Consider the following 19454-nt stretch of genomic DNA (forward strand, 5'->3'; position numbering starts at 1 on the left):
CCTCCCACCCCCCCCCGAGCATGACATTATATGGTATGGAATAGCTCTTTGGTCAGTTTGGGTTAGCTGTCCTAGCTGTGCTGTACTCCCAGCTTGTTATGCACCTGGCCGAGCAGGAGAAGCTCAAAAAGTCCTTGAGTAGTCTGAGCACTACTTGGCAACAGCTAAAAACATCAGTGTGTTATCAACATTCTTCTGGTACTAAATCCAAAACACAGCACTACGCTAGCTACCATGAAGAAAATTAACTCTATCCCAGCTGAAACCAGGACAAACACTCATGTTAATCCTCCCAAACACAGGTTCATAGAGTTGGTCAGAGATGTTGCCTTCTGTTTCAAAGTAAATCTCATTTACATTGCCTAACAAGATGTATGTTTCACATAAAAATGTATTCCAGGAAAATACAGTATCTAAAACAAGCTGTCAAACTGATAACCTTTTGACATTGTTATTCATTTTCATTCCTAAAAATGTTTACAGAAACGCTTGAAAGTAACATTGGACTTTCCTGGCCTGGATGATATGCTGAAGGCGTGTATATCACAAGTAGTTTTTACTTTTAAGTACCAGGTTTTATTTTCATAATTTAATTTAAAAAAATTCTTAATGAAGTCCACGTATGTATTTCATGACATGAAAGCATAATGGATTTATTAAGAGCTCAGTTCTCCAAGCTTCTTGAGACAATTAAAAGCAGAAATATTCGGAATTAGACCTTGAGTCATAATTTAATTTTTAGCATCCTACCACTTTCCAAAAATCATTCTTTTTTTTTTCTTGTCTGGTAGACACAGAAGACTTGATTGCACATATGCCAAAATAAGAACTCAGATCAGAAATATCCATATTTAGTACCGAGGCAACAAACCATACATGAGCCAGAGGTAGTCATACAAATGTGGTAGCTGCTTCTGCTGCTAGTACACTGGTCCCCTTTAGGAAATGGAAAACAACCAAGTGCCTCCTTTTGTACTTCCCCATGATGTAGCACTCAGCCAGTGGATTTGGCATTTCTTACAGACATCACCTTGTGTTTGGGTTTGGGTTTTTTTTTTTTTTTAAATAAAGTCATGCATTTTTACTCTCTATTCACTTTCTTTTCATAACAAGAACATAAGAACAGGCTGTATGCAACATGCCAGTATGTCAGACCAATGCCCATCTAGCGCAGCATCTATCTTTACCAGTGGCAAACAGCAAGTATGTAGAAGAGAGCATAACAGGAGAAGCATGCACTGACTCAGTTACTATCTTAGCCAGAGGAAAATATGTTTGCATTTAACAGCTCTTGATGGAATTTTCTTCCAATAAATTTGTCTAGTCTTTTTTTTTTTTTTTTCTTAAAAAAAAAGAACCATTTAGGCTTTTAGCATCTACAACATCTGGTGGCAAGGAGTTCCGTATTATGGGAAGAAGTATATCTTCTTGCTTGTTTCGCAGGTGACATCTTCTAACCATATTCACTAGACCACTTTATAATCATTAATATTATATTTTAAGTACTGTTAATTGTAGGATTTCATGAATTAATTGTATGATGCAGTGTTTGAAAGCAAATGTGTTTGCATGCAAACAGAATGAACTGTATGATCAGAAGACTCTTTTGTGTTGACCCAGTTAGAAGATAGCAGTTTTGAGGCTTCCGGTAAAATGAGATCACAGGAACATCTTGGAACCGATAATACAGCACCTAGCTTAAGAGACAAACACTTATGAATGTCTGTATTTTTCCTTGGTTTTTATAAAGAATACTTTTACAATACAATAGAATCAAAACCGTCAACATGATGAAGGAAAATTCAACCGTGTCCACACGGCAAGTAAAGAAAAAAAATGTAACCTTTACTTAAGTGTTTCAACTGCATAAAAGATCAGGTCAAATACAAAGTAGGGTGTAAACCCAAGACATGGTCTTGTGTACTACTGCTTCCTCATAAAACATGCAGAAAACAAAACCATATGATGATTTTTTTTTTTAACAAGAAATTCCAATAAAATTGAAGCTAATGGAAACTATTAACTTGCATCTTTGCAAGTGCCAAACATCTGTTTCAGAGAAAACCCAGCGCAATTATTTATTTGACGCTACTGGAAATAATTATTTTAAAACACAAAATGAACAGTTCTGTAGACATTAAAAAGTCAACCACAGGAATGGGAAAAAAAATTAAGCACAAAGAGAAAACAGTGCATAAATTTCTTATACAAAATCTAATATGAAAAAATAACCATAAAGATAAAAAAAAATCCAAGTAATTAAATTATTTAAAATGTCAAATGACCCAACAGTAAAAACCCCAAAATTGATAACTCAAAGAGTAAGAATTCCTGCAGAATAACTAGGAAAATTCAATTCAAGTTCTATGCTCCAGGATAAAGCTGACATTTTTGAGGCACTTGTATTCACACCAAAATCAAATGGACTTTTACTGTTTATTTAAAGGGGTACTGGAGAAAGCTCCATATGCAAAAAGGATCATGAACCTCTTCATTAATGATTATAGGAAATATTTCCAAACAATTCCATATGCAAAAATAATGAACAATTACACTAAGGCCACATTACAGAAGAGAACACAACTTAGAAGGGCAAAAACCTCTCAACTTTGTGACCACATTTTAATTGCTCTGTATGGATGCAGAACACACTAACACAAAATTATTAATACTGTTTTATTTTGTCTCCTAATACTCTGACAGATATATAAAATGGGCAGAAATACCAACTACTGGGAAAGTAGTAACCACACTGCTACGACTCAATGACCCTCTACTGAAGAAAGCAGTAAAGAAGCAGAAGTGAGAAGTTGTTGGCCTTGTGACCAGAGAACTAGGCTGGAAAAGATGTTAGGCAAAAATAAATCTCACGCTGCCAAGGATCATCCTGGCCCCTACAGTATCTCCATTTGAATGGCAAATTTATGAACTGACCGATTCCTAACACAGTTCATGCCATAAACCAGAAAAGGACTACTCTAAGTGCTCCAAAATGATACTTCTATGACCACTTGGGAAAGGAGTTACAAGTAATGGCAAAAGATTGATTTGATAACCCAAGAAGTCCATTCCAGTGTTATAACCTTCCTATTCCAGAAGACCTAGTTATAAATAAAAGTGCTTTCAGAAGCCAATCTGCAAGATCAGAGAATCTGACACAGAATGAACAGAAACCCGACAACCATCACTGCATGGTTTTTAAACAAACCCTGGACTTGTGAAATATCATTTTTTAGTCAGTAATTACTAAATTGCTAGGCCAGTTTTTGTGGTGTATGGCTAAACTATGGTATTCTTGTTTCAGTTCTCCCCGATGAAAGACTAATGAGAGACTGCGATAGAAACTAAGTTGTCTTTTGAATCCCGAGATGCAGTAGGTTAGACTGTTTCAGAGCATATACTTCATACCTTTCAGAATAAACTCAGTTTGAATTTGACCTTAAAAATCAAACTTCGTATTTCCTACTGTTCTTTCACTCCCCTACAAGACTTTAAATTCACTAATCTTCATCAGGAATGTGTAGTAGTAGACTTACACTGGCAATAGTTTTACCACATTTTTTTTTTACTGAATTCATTTGGTACTTTCTGATTTTGAGAAACAACTGAATTGGTCTTATTTTGTTTTTTAAATACACAATGCTTCTGGAAAAGTGAAGCCTGCTTGCATTTCAGTTGTTAATTTTAAGATGTGATACACCTTCTTTAGAATTAATAAATTTAACAGTAATTGTAACTTACCTGCATACAAAACCATAATTAGTCTTTTCCTGGAACTCACCAAGTCTACATTCATAGTTTGAGACTTGAACAGAAAGTAGCAATTTAAACATTAAATATATAGCAGTGAATTGAGTGTGAGATCACTTCTAGATTTTCTTTGTCTGAAACTGAATTAATTTTTATGCCAAAGTTTTACAGTTCATGCCATCCGAAGTAAACAGGATCAATTACAGTACATAAAGTATGCAAACATAGTTTTTCAGGATGAGGTCCTACAAGGATATTTTCCACTGGATAGTCCATTTGGACAACTAGACCAAAAGGTAAGAGGTAATCTACTTTTCTTTCATATTTATTGCAGGGGAATACAACATTAGTTTTTTTTCCCTAGCTACTGTACAGCAGACATTTGGCTCATGATAAGTTTAATGATACTAGTATATGCAACCAATAGGAAAGGAAAACAAAAAATACACAGAAGCTAATTAAGTATAAATACTAATAACATACTGAATGCCCATCTTTTTCTTTATTCTATATGCAGCTACAGTATATAAAGCCTCAAAGAAATTAGTAAAGGAATGTATAGGCAGTTGGACTAGAGGCAGTTGGACTAGATGATCACTGTAGGTCCCTTCCAACTGAAATATTCTATTCTATAATTCATAGGGAAACATTTACTTCCCAGTATGTTTTACTGCTGGAATGCAGTTGGATCCATGCACCATTTCACCTGCTAGAAACACAACTTGTTGTGTGACTACCTAGCTAAAATATTAAAAAAAAAAAATTAAAAAATCCTGACTTAGTTGTTGGCATTGACGATCTCAACTATTTCATTTGAAAACCCTGAATAGACCAAAATTCACATTGTCTTCATAGAACAGCAGGCACTGAATTCAACTGTGTAAAAAGAAAAATCTGTAGTTCTGAATACAAAGAAAAGGACAAAACATGGCCTTTAGGAATGCCTTCATTACGTCAAAGTAAGATTAAGAAGCTGGGGATATTAATATACCCCAATATTGACTTTACTTTATTCAGATACTATTTTCCTGCTATTTTACAATTTATCTTCAAGCTTATTTCCTGTTCAGAAATTAACCATCACTCCTGTAAATCAGCTGGCTTGGCTTCTCTCAGACCAATAGATTCTGAAAATTCAACTTTACTACCTTATAACGATTCCTATCTTCCACTCTACAGCTTCAGGGACTGGTGCATCTGGTGTAGGCTGCACCTCATTTTCTTCACATTTTGGATCAGTGAAAGGAGACAGAATGTAAGCAAATGACTAGGGCAAAGGTGTTGTCCTCACATTACTTTACACAGGAAGTTAACATACTACTTTTGTTCTTCACATATTTGGAACACTTTTAACGTACCTCCAAAATTTCAGTCAATCTTTTAACTACATTGCACACAGAAGCAAACAACAGATGTGAAAATTCTTGCAGTTTGGGACAAAGCTATGTTTATATTCACATAATTCAGCACTGGCAAACTGAAGCAAAGAGCACTCAGTGAATGGGCCAAAGCCCCAGATGAAGTCCATACAAACTGGAGCAGGGATGGCCCTAGCCTGTCTTTATATTCCTAACAGAGCATCATGTACGTATTAATCAAGTCTTTAACCAAATATATTACAAAACCAATACAGTTCTACAGGTCAGTGGTAGGGCACTGCTATGCCACTGTTTCATAGTGCAGGGATCACAGTTTGGGAATTGTAATACAAGGGCATAATTTACATGCCATTAGACTCTACTTCTTGTACTGATCTTCAGGTAATAAATACAAATATGAATATATACACACACGTACACCTAAGAGCCTACATACAAACAAGCAAATGTATGCTACCACATCAGCATGATGTTTTAGTAAAACAAAACTCTTAACTCTTAAAAAAAACCCAGAGCTGTTCCACCTAATAATGAGGAACCCCTTCACACACATTCATTATAAAAACACACAACAGAATTTTTAAAGAATTAATGCAAAAAGCTGATAAATGCTTCCCAGTCCAATCAGTAACACGGGCACAAGTAAGCCTCAATGGCTGGCCTATGTGATCCATTGTATCTTGGGGTACTTAACGTGCTGGGGCCTGCCACAGTGCTGGCTGTTTTCAGAGCAGTCAGATTTTTCTAGGAAGAAAATTAACTCTGTCCCAGCTGAAACCAGGGCAGACCACAATGCAGGGCCAGAGGTTATAGGATCATGAACATCAGGCAACAAAAGACAAAACTGACAAATAAGTTTGTGAATCTTGAGCTGACATCAAAATGGATAGACTTTGGATACTCATGGACAAGTGCTTCCTTACTCGTAACTCACTCTAACCAAACTGGAAGATTTTGCTTCCCTCTGCATCCATGTCTCATGGATAGAGGTGGCACACAATACTGCACTGTTTCCATGCGCTGGATACAAACCAAGAATAACATTTATTTTTATGACAAAAGCGAAAGTAGTGCCTTGCCATTTAATCATACTTCAGTGCCTATCTCCTTTTTTACTTATCTCCCCTCATTTCCCACCTCACTAGCAGAAAGGTAAAGCATTGTTTTGCCATCCTGATACTTATATGCAAACAAGGACATATAAATTTTAGAAGGTCAAATACACCTTCAGGCAATTAATAAAGATAATTTTCTGGATATAACATGGATGTACCTTTGCTAGACACAAAGCAAGTCTGGCTAATAGTTGTAGCAAGAGTATTCAAATTTGACTCAGAAGAGTTCTTCAAGGTGTTATGAATGTTTATGTAAACCTCTACAAGTTTGATAGCTATGGAAGATGTCTTTGAAAAGATATGACAGTCTCATTCTATTTCAGTTTTGAAGTACGCTTTGGAATGGTGGCAGTTAGGAAATAATCATGAGATAATAAACAGTCAAATTCCTGACTGAAATTTCCTTCATATCTTAGATATCCAGATTCTTGAGATGTTACCTGTGGCAACATAAAAAGCATTTTTCTAGTATAAAATTCTTCATTTAATATAGAACAGATAAAATAAAACTAAGATTGCAGTACGTAAGTTGAACTGTTGCCAATATAGTGCTGTATATCTTTAAAAACTTGGGATTATATTTGAATCATGAAAAAGGCATAACAACAATGCATTGCCCATCTTTCATTTATTGCGCAAAAATACAGGTGGTCATCACTTTTTTGTTTTAGCTTGCAGTGTCCTTTAACTGAAGGTGAAGAATTGCTAACAAATCCTCCACTAGCTTTGGAGACTTTGGCGCGAATACAGAGCACATTATGTTTGTTCTTATCTTATGTTGGGCATTTCAACCTGATGATATTGTTGCTTTACTTTCCATTTCTTCCTCTTAACTTTAATCTTAACAACGTCTCATTTTTAGCATTAAAAAAAAATGCATTGAAATTTGCTTGTTTGCACATGAGAAAATACGAACAAAGAGACCAGAAATCACTTTTTGTTTCACTGGTACTGTTACCCACAAATGAGTCGCATTCAATGTCAAACATATGTGCAAAACTACTTAGTTTAAGTGTTATTTACCTGTGAAAGGCTTTAAAATATGGTGGATCTATACACACCCTAGGTATGGAAAAAAATGATGCATATGACATTTTAAATTATTTAGATAAGAATTTTATCAAAGACAGGACATCTAGTTTCCTCAGTGCTAAAAAACTCCCATTGAAAGATTACTGATCAGGAGAGAAAACGCTTGAAATGTGCTGCGTAAGGACAAAGGAACATAAATTTCTTGCTTTTTGCTAAGTAACTTTGTACTAATTCAAAAATTCCCATGCATATGTCCCATATACTAAGCGACTGTTAAGTGGTACATAGGTTGCTAATATGTTGGATTTGTGGTTGGTAGGTCTCTGAGCACTTAAATCGTATAGCATCTTGGATCTCAAAAGTAACCACTATTTTAGCATTAGCATAGCTAGTATATAACTTAAGTCAGTTTTGGAACTGCAACAGATTTCTATGGTTTACTTTCAATGTATATATTATGTTGACACAAATGATTTCTACAAATAATTATTAGACCAATTGATTTTTCAAAAGACTCATTCACAATTCTTTCTAACTCAACATAAATATTTACTATTACATATAGTACACTATAATGCTGGCCTACATTTATAATGTACTGCAAAACTTGGGGGATTGCCAGATCCAACTTTTATAAGCTGTTATAGATATTCTTCTAAGAAGTGAAGTACAAATACAACTGTAAATTCTCATTAAAATATTTGTAGCAAATACATAATTGATTTACTTAAACTGATATCACAACTATTACACTTCTATTAAAAGAAAGCTTTAATGGAATAAATGACTAAGCAAGTTATAAGCTACTTTGAAAACTGGTATATATTACATTTACCATGAGGGATGAAATGTACTTTGTATTATTACAAAATAAACTGGATAAGAATCTGTTTATCAGTCTTTTCCTGAAGCACTTAACCACTTCTAATCAAGTACAAATACTGTTGTGCCCATGTCCTGTGGTTTGAAGGATTCTACATGCTTATCTTCAAACCAATGATGAAACATATGCAGCGCACACTGCCTTTGCAAGTGTGTTAACTGGGACTTTCCCTGTCACTCAAAAAACCACCCCAAAACCATCACTGAATCTCAGCCAGGAAAGCGAGGCATTTTCCCCCAGTTCCTTCTAGGAATTCCTTCCATAAGCTGCTACTTCTTAGTATAGTCCATAAAGTATATTTATTACTCTGACAGGTGTATGGGCTTTGACCAAGGTCCATTTACTCTGCCTCTTATGTAATCATATAAAAGCTATCATGCCAAACGATTTGTAGTTAAAAACATCTTCTACTCTCAACTTAAATACAGACAGGCTTTATAAATCTTACCCCAGAAAAAGCTAGCTGTCCTTACATATGTTTTTTTTTTTTTTTAAATGAATGGAAATGTGTGTCAATCAATTAATAATGGAAAAAAGTCGACTGAAATACTTTGATATTCAAGAACTCTATGGAATGAATAGAAATGATGCTCCTACTAGATAAACCAAAGAGGATTTTATTTCTTTGAAGATGATATTTACGTTGTTTCACTCATTTGTGAAAACTTCACAAGGACAAGACAGACTAACAGTATTCTGTCAATGGAAAAACGGCAATGAGCTCCAACTGTGTGTACGTGGAAATAAAATGGAAGAAAGTCTCCATTCCTGATGCAAATGGAAACCTAAGAGATTAAGGACAGATGAGTTGCTATTGAAGTGCCTGCAGGAAATTACTGTCAATTCAAAATGGTGTGATCTAGCTGTCAACAGTGAGGAGGAGTCTGCATTAGATGGGCTAGATGATCTGCAGTAGTGGTCCTACTGATGAATTTATTTATGATACAAGTTATTTTAATAGTAGACCTATTTTCACTTTCTTCACAGCTTATTCTGTGTAAAAGACCAACTTCAGATACAAACAAGCTCAAAAATCCTTATGTGTCGTGTCTTCCAAGGACATCTGTTTAAATGTCTTTGCCAATAAGACCCATACTACCAAATGTTAACTTCTCCACACACAGCATAATGGAAGAGAGCTCGTCCAATACGAATCTCAACTAGTAGTAGAGTGAAACTTTTGAAGTTAAATCCTATTTCCCATACTAAATATCTAATAATAAATATATAAATAATAAGTCCATAAAAGCGGGGAACAGAAGAGGCCAAACACATTATTTCTACTTCCTTCTCAGGATAACATTACCAATTAGAATCAAGCTTAATGATTTTGTTTATTGAGCATACTGAAATAACAGAATTTGATCTCTGGCTGCTACCACCATATGAAAAAGGTTTTTTAATTTATTTTTTTTTTAGATTTTTATAAAGAGCCTCAAAGAGGAGAAATGTGTTAATTTTTTCTCCTCCTACTGAAAGTGAATCAAACCGTCTTTTAAGTTACATTTTACTGTTTATACACAAGCATTAAACTGCAAATATATAGCATTAACAGAATACCTGAAACCAAGTTTCAGAACATTACAACATTTCATAACAAACCAGTGCACTGTCTATAAAGCATGCTCAACAGAATACCAATATATTTTCAGGCTGTCATATAACATGGGTTGAGAGGAAAAGTTAATGACCTTTGTGTGCATGCACACTGCACAATAAAGTTCACTTGTGAATATAAAATATTGATACTGAAACACTTTCAATGAACTGAACTCATATCACAATTTGAATTTGACAGACTGCATTTACGCCCCATCTGTAAGTTACTGTAGTAAGAAATACCATACATTTCAAACAGTGTATTTATTTCTGCTTTTCAGTTTGTGATGAACTTAACATTCTATAAATATGCATGAAGAAATTTATCATAATAACAAATTGTTTGAAAAAAGGAGTGACAAATCTGAAAACATAACTCCTGGTTCTGTTTCCTTGTGTACTTTAATACAGGTTACAGGATTAATAAACTTCACCAATTGCTCACTGCATGAAGTGAAACCCATTAGCCACTGGTAACTCACCCTTTTCTGCTCTTTAATATATTCCATCAGTTCCTCTCTTGTCCTTTTCACTGCTTCTTCGATTGCCTTTTCACTTCGTTTTTGCTCCTCCATTAATGCTTCCTTGACAATTTCCTTTTTAAAAGGAAAACATGTAAATGTAAATATTAAAAGTATTTCACAAATGTAATGCAGGTCATCCCTTTCCTTCCTACTAAAACGGTATCATGACCACACTCCTTTCTCAATTCAGTGCTTTGATCACTAAAGGGCTTAAAGAAGAGTGAAATAGTCACTTTAAAGCTGTGTTAATAGATACATAACACTCTCCAAGAGCAGAAAAAAAGGAAGAAACACAGATGTTACATTCCAACAGAAGCAGGGACGTACTAGTTGCCATTAATAAAATTTAATAGAATAGAATAGTTCCAGTTGGAAGGAACCTACAATGATCATTGAGGACTGCCTGAGGACTTCAGGACTGACCAAAAGTTAAAGCATGCTGTTACAGGTATTGTCGAAATGCCTCTTAAACACTGACAAGCTTGGGGCATCGACCACGTCTCTAGGAAGCCTGTTCTGGTGTCTGACCACCCTCTCAGAAAAGAAACGTTTCCTAACGTCCAGTCTGAACCTCTCCTGGAGCAGCTTTGAGCCATTCCCAATGTGTCCTGGCACTGGATACAAGGGAGAAGAGCTCAGCACCTCCCTCTTGACTTCCCCTCCTCAGGAAGCTGTAGAGAGCAATGAGGTTGCCGCTAAGCCTCCTTTTCTCTATACTGCATGGCTGTTGAGAAATTACATAAGGGCTGTTCTAACATCACATTAACCAGAGTCCTAATAACAATAAATTTGTTTCCAAACCTTGGGAAATGCCAGGGTCATTCTGTACACAGCAGTAAAAACCAACAGCAAAAACACCCCCAGATTAGCATTACCCTACATCAAATCTGATTCAGTACTAGAAATGCATCACAGTAGAGAAAGCCATGAACCGCTGCTTAAAACATCTCTGTCACCCCCAGTACAACTTCTCTGTGTAATTTATCAGCTCAGGAAACAAATTCCTGGACAAAAGTCACTCTCCTAAAACTTAAGTCCCAAAGCCACTCATGAAATAAGTAATAAGATTATTTAGCCAAGTGTTTTGTTTCCAAAATTAAAGAAAAGGAAGTGAATAAACAAAAGATTCCTGAAAACTAACCACACAAAAATGTAACATTTTTAGAAAACAACAAAATATCCATTAAAAATAATCACACAATGTTAAATGATTTGGAGAGGAGACCAAGAGGGAGACCTAGAGTGTCTCATAAATCAGGTTGTGGCCTTTGCAATTCCTATGCTTTTGTGCTAGATATTCAAAAGTGGCAGTAGCAGAAACACTAGTGATACTCCTGCAGAATGAAACAATGATCTGTGAAACACAATTCTATTAACAACATCTAATAACAATTTCATAGGATGCAATTAATTTTTCTTTTTAAAGAATAAAAATATAGCATACTTCTATTCTTTATAGCTATCCAGAAATATTTTTTCTTTAAAAAAAAAAAATTATTTTGATTTTTTTTTTCTGTAAGAAGCTCCATGGTCTTTCATGCATGAAAATTAGAGAAAAAAATCTGATACCTGTTGCAATACTAAAAGGAATTGTAAATAACATTGTTAAATTATTTTTCTATGGGCATAAATTCACCTCCTCTCTTATTGCACTGCAGCCATGCACCACAGAGATAGGTGAACTAGGGATCCAGCGCATAACAAAATAAATGGGTAAGCAAAACAGATAGCCATTGAGGCCATGTTGCAGTTGCTCTAAGGGAGGGTTTGGAGGGCAGTATATGGAAAAGAAGAATCTCAATTTTCCTCTAAGGGCAGACTTTCCCAAAACTCAAAGCAATCCAGCAATGGAAAAAACAATGGTTCAAAAAAGAACATGCCAGAAATTCTAGTGTATTTATTCACACATTTTTTTTTTTTCACTCAAAACTTTTTAAAAATGAAAAGTAAATATACTTGGACCATCTTTATTACTGTTTGCTAATTAGACATAAAAGTGCATTACTAGCAGGTGCTGAAAAGATTTCTCTAGAGGTTTGCTTGACTACAGAGTAATACAAGCATTTTATGACACAAATTTCCAACTTGGATTTGTGGGAGTGGGGAAGGTTGGTCTACTCTTTCATTTTTCCTTTTTTTTTTCTTTTTCTCTCCCTCCCACCCCTCAACCTTTACTGGCCAAGGACCAAAGGCATAAACAAGTTCAAACTCTTTCTTTTGCTATATGCTACACTGTCAGATATGATCCATCATCCATAGGATCATAGAATCATTTAAGTTGGAAAAGACCCTCAAGATCTTCCAGTCCAACCGTTAACCTAACACTACCAAGACCACCACTACACCATGGCCCTAAGAGCCATGCATGCATGTCTTTTAAATACCTGTGGGGATGGGGACTCAACCAATTCTCTGGGCAGCCTGCTCCAATGCTTGACAACCTTTAAGATCACTGAGTCCATCCATACCTGTCCACTACTAAAGCATGTCTCTAAGCACCTCATCCACCCATCTTTTAAATACCTCCAGGGACAGTGACTCGATAATTTCCCTAGGTAGCCTGCTCCAATGCTTGGAAACCCTCTCAGTGAAGAAGTTTCTCCTATTATCTAATCTCAACCTTCCCTGGCGCACCTTGAGGCCATTTCCTCTCACCCTATTGCTTGTCACTTGGGAGAAGAGACAAACACCCACCTCAATACAACTTCCTTTCAGGTAGTTGTAGAGGGTGATAAGGTCTCCCTCAGCCTCCTTTACTCCAGGCTAAGCAACCCCAGTTCCCTCAGCTGCTCCTCATAAGACTGGTGCTCCAGGCTCCTCACCAGCTTTGCTGCTCTTATTCGGATATGCTGCAGCACCTCAATGTCCTTCTTGTAGTGAGGAGCCCAAAACTGAACACAGTATTCAAGCTGCAGTCTCAGAGGTGCTGAGTACAGGGGCATGATCAATTCCCTTCTCCTGCTGGCCACACTATTCCTGATACAAGCCAGGATGCCATTGGCCTTCTTGGCCACCTGGGCACACTGCCGTTATTAACTAAATCCTAAATTTTTATTGCTGTTATTAGATAAATATTACATCAGAATAATGCCTACTAAGCAACACAGTTCGTACACAGAAAATACAACTAAAGACATTTTTCACCACTTCAGTAAAAAGAAATAAAAATCAAGGATAGCTTAATTTATTTTTTTTGATTTAATTATTCATAGGCTTTCAGGCTCTGATTAAAATGACTTAGTCTACCTTGTATATAAACTGTCAGGCTTAGACAAAATCAGTTACTTTGGTGTAGTACTTAAGCATTTGATTTAAAGTATTCAGTTAAAGCACTATACTTATTTACATGGGAATAACGACTAACATAAGGAGAAATAAATAACTTTACAAACATTTTGTGACGTAGTATGACAACTATTTTATTGTTTTCTTTACTGGTTTAACATTCATCAGCCTACAGTGAGACCTGCTTTAAATACAGAATCTCAGAATGCTAACTTCTGCATTCTTGGTCCTTTACAATTCTGTCTTCTTTGTAGAAAGTATTTTTGCAGGAACTCAATGGTATTGAATGGATTCATTCTGGAGAACAGGTGGAATTCTAAGGTTTTGGAAGTAGAATATATTTCTGAATTATATAATTCATCTGTATATATGAGTGGCATTTTACCATACGCTATTAGTGCACCAAATGAAGAACACCACCACTGAATTGGACCAAACCCCATCTTTTAAGACTCTTCAGTGGAAGTGTTTCAACTGAAAAAGAATGTGCTATTTCTTACCTTTAGCTATTACTCCTTTTCAGCCAAAACAGAATAGTTTCTGCAAAACTATACTTTTGCTATCTTTATAACAGAAAAAGTCTAAAATCCCAAATTTGAAATGCCAACTATGTACATCTCCACTGTTCTGGAGTACAGCAAATATGAAAACCATAGTTGTGAAAAGTGATTATCAGTTTTTTTCTAATGTAATTAATTTTATCAAAGAAAAATCCTGAGACAAAAATCTCTTTCACTACAGAACTCTGGCAAGACTAACAGAAAAAGTAGCAGAAATTTACAGATTATTGAAATATAAAGTTCTCTTAAGTGTATTCTCATGCCAGCTTAATTTTTCATAAGGTCCCAAAATATTCTCTCGTATTAGAATGGAAAAAAATCCCATCACTTACCCCATTAAAATCTTAAAAGCAAATTGCAGAACTGATAAGATGCTGTATCTTAATATGTAGAAAATTTTACATCAATAAAATACTTACAACCAATTAAAGTATGTTAACTTTCCTTGATTTCATACTACTTGATATACTATATGAAGAAAGGTCCAAATAAAAATACAATTAAATTCTACAAGTCTATTAAAAAAAATGCAAGAAAACAGAAACCACTAGCAACACTTCTATGGAAAACTATTTTATTACACCAAGATTAAAACAGAAAAAATAATATCAGAAAGAATTCTTTTCCATTTATAATGGCAATTTCCCAAAATTAAGACCAGTATTAATTTTCTGAAGACTATACAGTTACAAATAACACTGAAAGCAAAGTTGTATAACATCCAGTTGAGGCAATAAGCAAAGCATACCATAACTATGCTAGTTTTTACTCTTTGTTATCAATACTTATTTCAAGAGCAACAAGTTGATAAAAAAACCCCATTATTTTTCTAACATTGTATATCTTTATTTGTTTTACCACCAGGACCAAAAGATTAGTCTTTACTTCTATACTATTAAATAAAGAAGTTGCGTTAGCTTTTTACTTTATTTTCTTTTTCCTTTGTCACATTCATAATACTTATAAAGAGTTTTATAATAAGGATGTCCAAAGGTCCTCTTAGCTTCCATAGAAACTTAAAAAAACCTGCAAGATTTAAGAATTCAGCCAAGTCCTTCACTGCTTTTCAATGCCTCATTCTACAGCACAAATTTTAGTTTTTCTATATATTACCAGCATCCAGCAGTTCAGAAAAATTTCAATAATCCTGAACCAGTGGATATTGCGAAATTCCAGTATTTCAAAAAGCAAATACCTATTCCAAAAGGTACTGGGAATAGCTAGTATGTTCTTTATCTTATCCCCATTCTTTAATCCCTGTGTTTTCTTTAGTCTTATATAGATTTTCTAATTACACAGTGGACAACTCAAAATTTGAGTGAGAACAATTGCCATACCACATACTAGGTTTAATTTTAAGAGAACATAGTAAACAGAGCTTTACTTTAGCAAAGCCTTTGAAACCATTTCCCACAGCATTCTCCTGGAGAAACTGGCTGCTCATGGCTCGGACAGGCGTACGCTTCACTGGGCAGAAAACTGATGGGATGGCTGGGCCCAAAGAGTTGTGGTGAATGGAGTTAAATCCAGTTGGCACACAAGCGGTGTTCCCCAGGACTTAGTACTGAGGACAGTTCTGTTTAGTATCTGTATCAATGATCTGGATGAGGCAATCAAGTGCATACTCAGTAAGCTTGCAGATGACACCAAGTTGGGCAGGAGTGTTGATCTGCTTGAGGGTAAGAAGACTCTTCAGAGGGACCTGGACAGGCTGGATCGATGGGCTGAGGTCAATTGTATGAGGTTCAACAAGGCCAAGTGCCAGGTCCTGCACCTGAGTCACAACAACCCTACACAATGCTACAGGCTTGGGGAAGAGTGGCTGGAAAGATGTGGAAAAAGCAGTGGAAAAGGGCCTGGGGGTGCTTATGGACAGCCAGCTGAATATGAGCCAGCAATGTGCCCAGATGGCCAAGAGGGCCAATAGCATCCTGGCTTGTATCAGGAATAGTGAGGCTAGCAGGACTAAGGAGGCAATTTTCCCCCTGTACTGAATACTGTGTTCAGTTTTGGGCCCCTCACTACAAGAAGGACATGTAGCATGTTCAAATAAGAGCAACAAAGCTGGTGAAGGGTCTGGAGCACAAGTCCCGGAAGGAGCAGCTGAGGGAACTGAGGTTGTTTAGTCTGGAGAAGAGAAGGCTGAAGGGAGACCTTATTGCCCTCTACAACTACCTGAAAGGAGGCTGTAGTGAGGTGGGCATTGGTCTCTTTGCCCAAGTAACATGAGATAAGATGAGAGGAAATGGCCTCAAGTTGCACCAGGGAAGGTTTAAATCGGGTATTAGGAAAAATTTCTTCACTGAGAGGGTTGACAAGCATTGGAGTAGGCTACCCAGGGAAGCGGTTGAGTCCCCATCCTCACAGGTATTTAAAAAACATGTAGGCATGGCTCTTAGGTCCATAGTGTAATGGTGGTCTTGGCAGTGTTAGGTTAACGGTTGGACTGGAAGATCTTGAGGGTCTTTTCCAACCTAAATGATTTATGATTCTACAATTCAAGTACCACATTCTAGTTAACCAAAAGAAGCACTGATATATCTTCCAAATATATAAATATTTTTTACTTCATAATACAAAATTAATATAGGGTACATAATGAAATAGAAACTGAAATCTCACTATTTTAGATAAATATTAACAATACTTATCATCTGAAAGTTATCTCAACAGTCACAGTCCACTATGACAAAGGTAATTCATCAGACAGATCATATAGCCATCAGATTGGACAATCTCATATAATTGTAGACAAAGACTCGTACTTTATTAGGCTTCATCCCAACATCTGTATTTACCAGACTCCTGGTGATACTCCAGAACAATTCTTATTTTTGGCGATTAAACTTCACCAACCATACTTTAGGATGAATCATATGGTTCTATTTCTCTGATTTGAATATCTGTTTAAACATAATCCTGCTCACTGAATTCAGGGAAATGAAACAGTAGAAGAAAACACACAGCTTTCTTCCCAGGCTTATGTCTTAAAAACCAGACATTACAACCACTAACAACAGTACTGAAATGGCTGATTTAGTTAGGACTGTCCCTTACTTGTAGCTGACCGTGAGCAGACACAGACCTCTGTGTAACAATGACAGACCACTCCAGACTACGAAAAGACAGCTTTGCTGTGGTATCAATGAATTGGGAAGAAAGAACTTTTATCCTTTCCATCCAGTTTTCAGGAGGCTTCCAAAAGCAATCATACAATAACCAGTCCCCTAACCAACTCAGTCATGTGTTTTTGTGCTGTCCTTCAAATTAATCAGTGATACTAGTTTTCCCTTCTGTGAAGACTCTTCACTCCTTCTGTATGACCTTGCACGACGTACTCTCCTCTAAGTTCTCAAAATCACCATCTGTCTTCGCTCTGTTTCAGTCATTACAGTAAATTATCATCTGATATGAAAATTACTGAAATTCTGATATTACCTATCACTACTGTTTAACAAAGTCTTAGCCGCATGTACATCTTGTCAACATATCTGCTTACTTTTCCTTCATCTCTTTCATCGCTTTTTCCTATTACACAGTATCTACCTTTAGATTTTATCCTAATTTTGATTTTGGTTGCAAAAGTAAAAATTGGCCCTTATTTCATCTTTAGCCAAAAAGGGTACAGCATTATTTGAGACTCTTAGTGTTATTTTAATAGATTCAAGAAAATGGGAAAGCCCAGTTTCCCACAAGAAGCTGAGGAAGAGGACTCCACAAATTGCACTTGAGGTGAAAGTCTGTTCTCCACCCCCACCTTTTTTTTTGTTTTTTAAATATCTGATCAGAGGCTTGCATATTCCATTATAGTTACAAAGCCAGCTTCTTCACAGAACTTTACATACGTGTGCTTGACACCAGTTAGAAGGTTAGAATACCTAATAAAAAATAAAGTTATTCAAGCACTCAGTTGACAAATTATATTCAACCATGTATTAGGAATCACAATCACATAATCACAATATCTAATCGTGCAATCACAATATCTGCAGGAAGACAGAAAGAAAAAACAGTGTACTGTATATACCAGAGAACTCCAGTCAGTATTTAAAAACAAACAAACAAACAAAAAAAAAAAACCAAAAAAACAACAACCAAAAAACCAACCAAACAAAAGATATATGACTGTTTGCAATTTTATAGGAAAATTCTTTTGTTTCCACACAAGGATCAGGTGGCAGTACTAAATTTTATCTAGGAAATGCAACCACAGCATGCAATGTTAGTGGTTTTTCAGAAAATAGTAACCCTCAAATTATAACGTCTGTGGTTATAAACTACTACAAACTACTTCTGAAGTCAGACATGGTTAAAGTCCACATGCAGTGTCCTATTCCTTTTCCAGACTTTGCAAGCATATTAAAAATAAACCAACCTAATGGCACGAATCTCTTTCCACTCAGTGCTACTAAGTTGTATGCTTCCTCACACACTCAAGATTATACAATTTATTTTTTTTTTTTAAATGAAAAGTGCTTTTCTGTGTCCTTATGGAATCACTGTGGTCTCCATAAACACTGGACACACTAACGTTTCAGCAAGAAGGTGGAAAAACAAGAAAGTGAAACTGATAATAGTGGTTGGATATCCTCTTAAGAGAAATATAAGCAAACTCTCCCCACTGAAAGTTGAACATATAATAAAAGCAATAGAAATTTGAGAAGATGTCCTTTGACGAGCAAGTTCTTCTCCAGCACATTAAGTGGTACTAGATTATCGATAGCCTATTTGAGTAGGAATCATGATACTGAACCCCCACACACCCCCCTGCTAACTTCTTGTATGAGTCCACAAGATGTTGAACATGAACAGCAATGTTAGGGTAGTCCAAGCCTGTTGCTGAAAAAAAATACCCTTTTTTCTTCCAAAGATTAACACTCTCCCGCCCAATCAAAAACCTACAAAGTCTAACAAAGTTATTCCTGGAATTGCAATACCAAATATGCCATTTTGCTGTGTACTTCAGAAACAAAGAATAAATGGAGTATTTCAAACTCTGCCTACCCCATAGGATTCCATAATCTATATGTAAGATAAAACAAATAACAAATGGACAACGACTGATAAACTGATACTAATTTGTTTTCCCTTAACAGGCAATGCACTCAATGCTTTGTATATAATAGATAAAAAGAGTTTTGAGGATGTATTTAAAGAAATTAAATTAATATTATATGTCACATGGAAATCCTCCCAAGTACAAATGCATCATAAGAGAAGGGAAAGTGATGCCAATATCATGAATGTTTTGTAGGTAAAAGTTGATCTCCTAGTAGAAATACTATAAATAGAGAGAATAATGACGAGAAAGACAAAAGCAAACTCTG

The 19454-nt window shown here is 35.8% G+C and overlaps 1 protein-coding gene across 1 annotated transcript in view; it reads right to left on the bottom strand.

Annotated features, from left to right (window-relative positions):
- Window positions 1-19454, bottom strand: part of CCDC91 (coiled-coil domain containing 91) — a 162982-nt gene that overhangs the window by 27680 nt on the left and 115848 nt on the right. Inside the window, exon 12 of the mRNA XM_009636535.2 lies at window positions 10241-10354. Coding sequence (XP_009634830.1) covers window positions 10241-10354 — 114 coding nt within the window. The remainder of the gene's footprint in view (window positions 1-10240; window positions 10355-19454) is intronic.

The sequence above is a fragment of the Egretta garzetta genome, unplaced genomic scaffold (genome assembly GCF_000687185.1).
Source record: "Egretta garzetta isolate BGI_Z169 unplaced genomic scaffold, ASM68718v1 scaffold293, whole genome shotgun sequence".
Classification (NCBI taxonomy): Eukaryota; Metazoa; Chordata; class Aves; order Pelecaniformes; family Ardeidae; genus Egretta; species Egretta garzetta.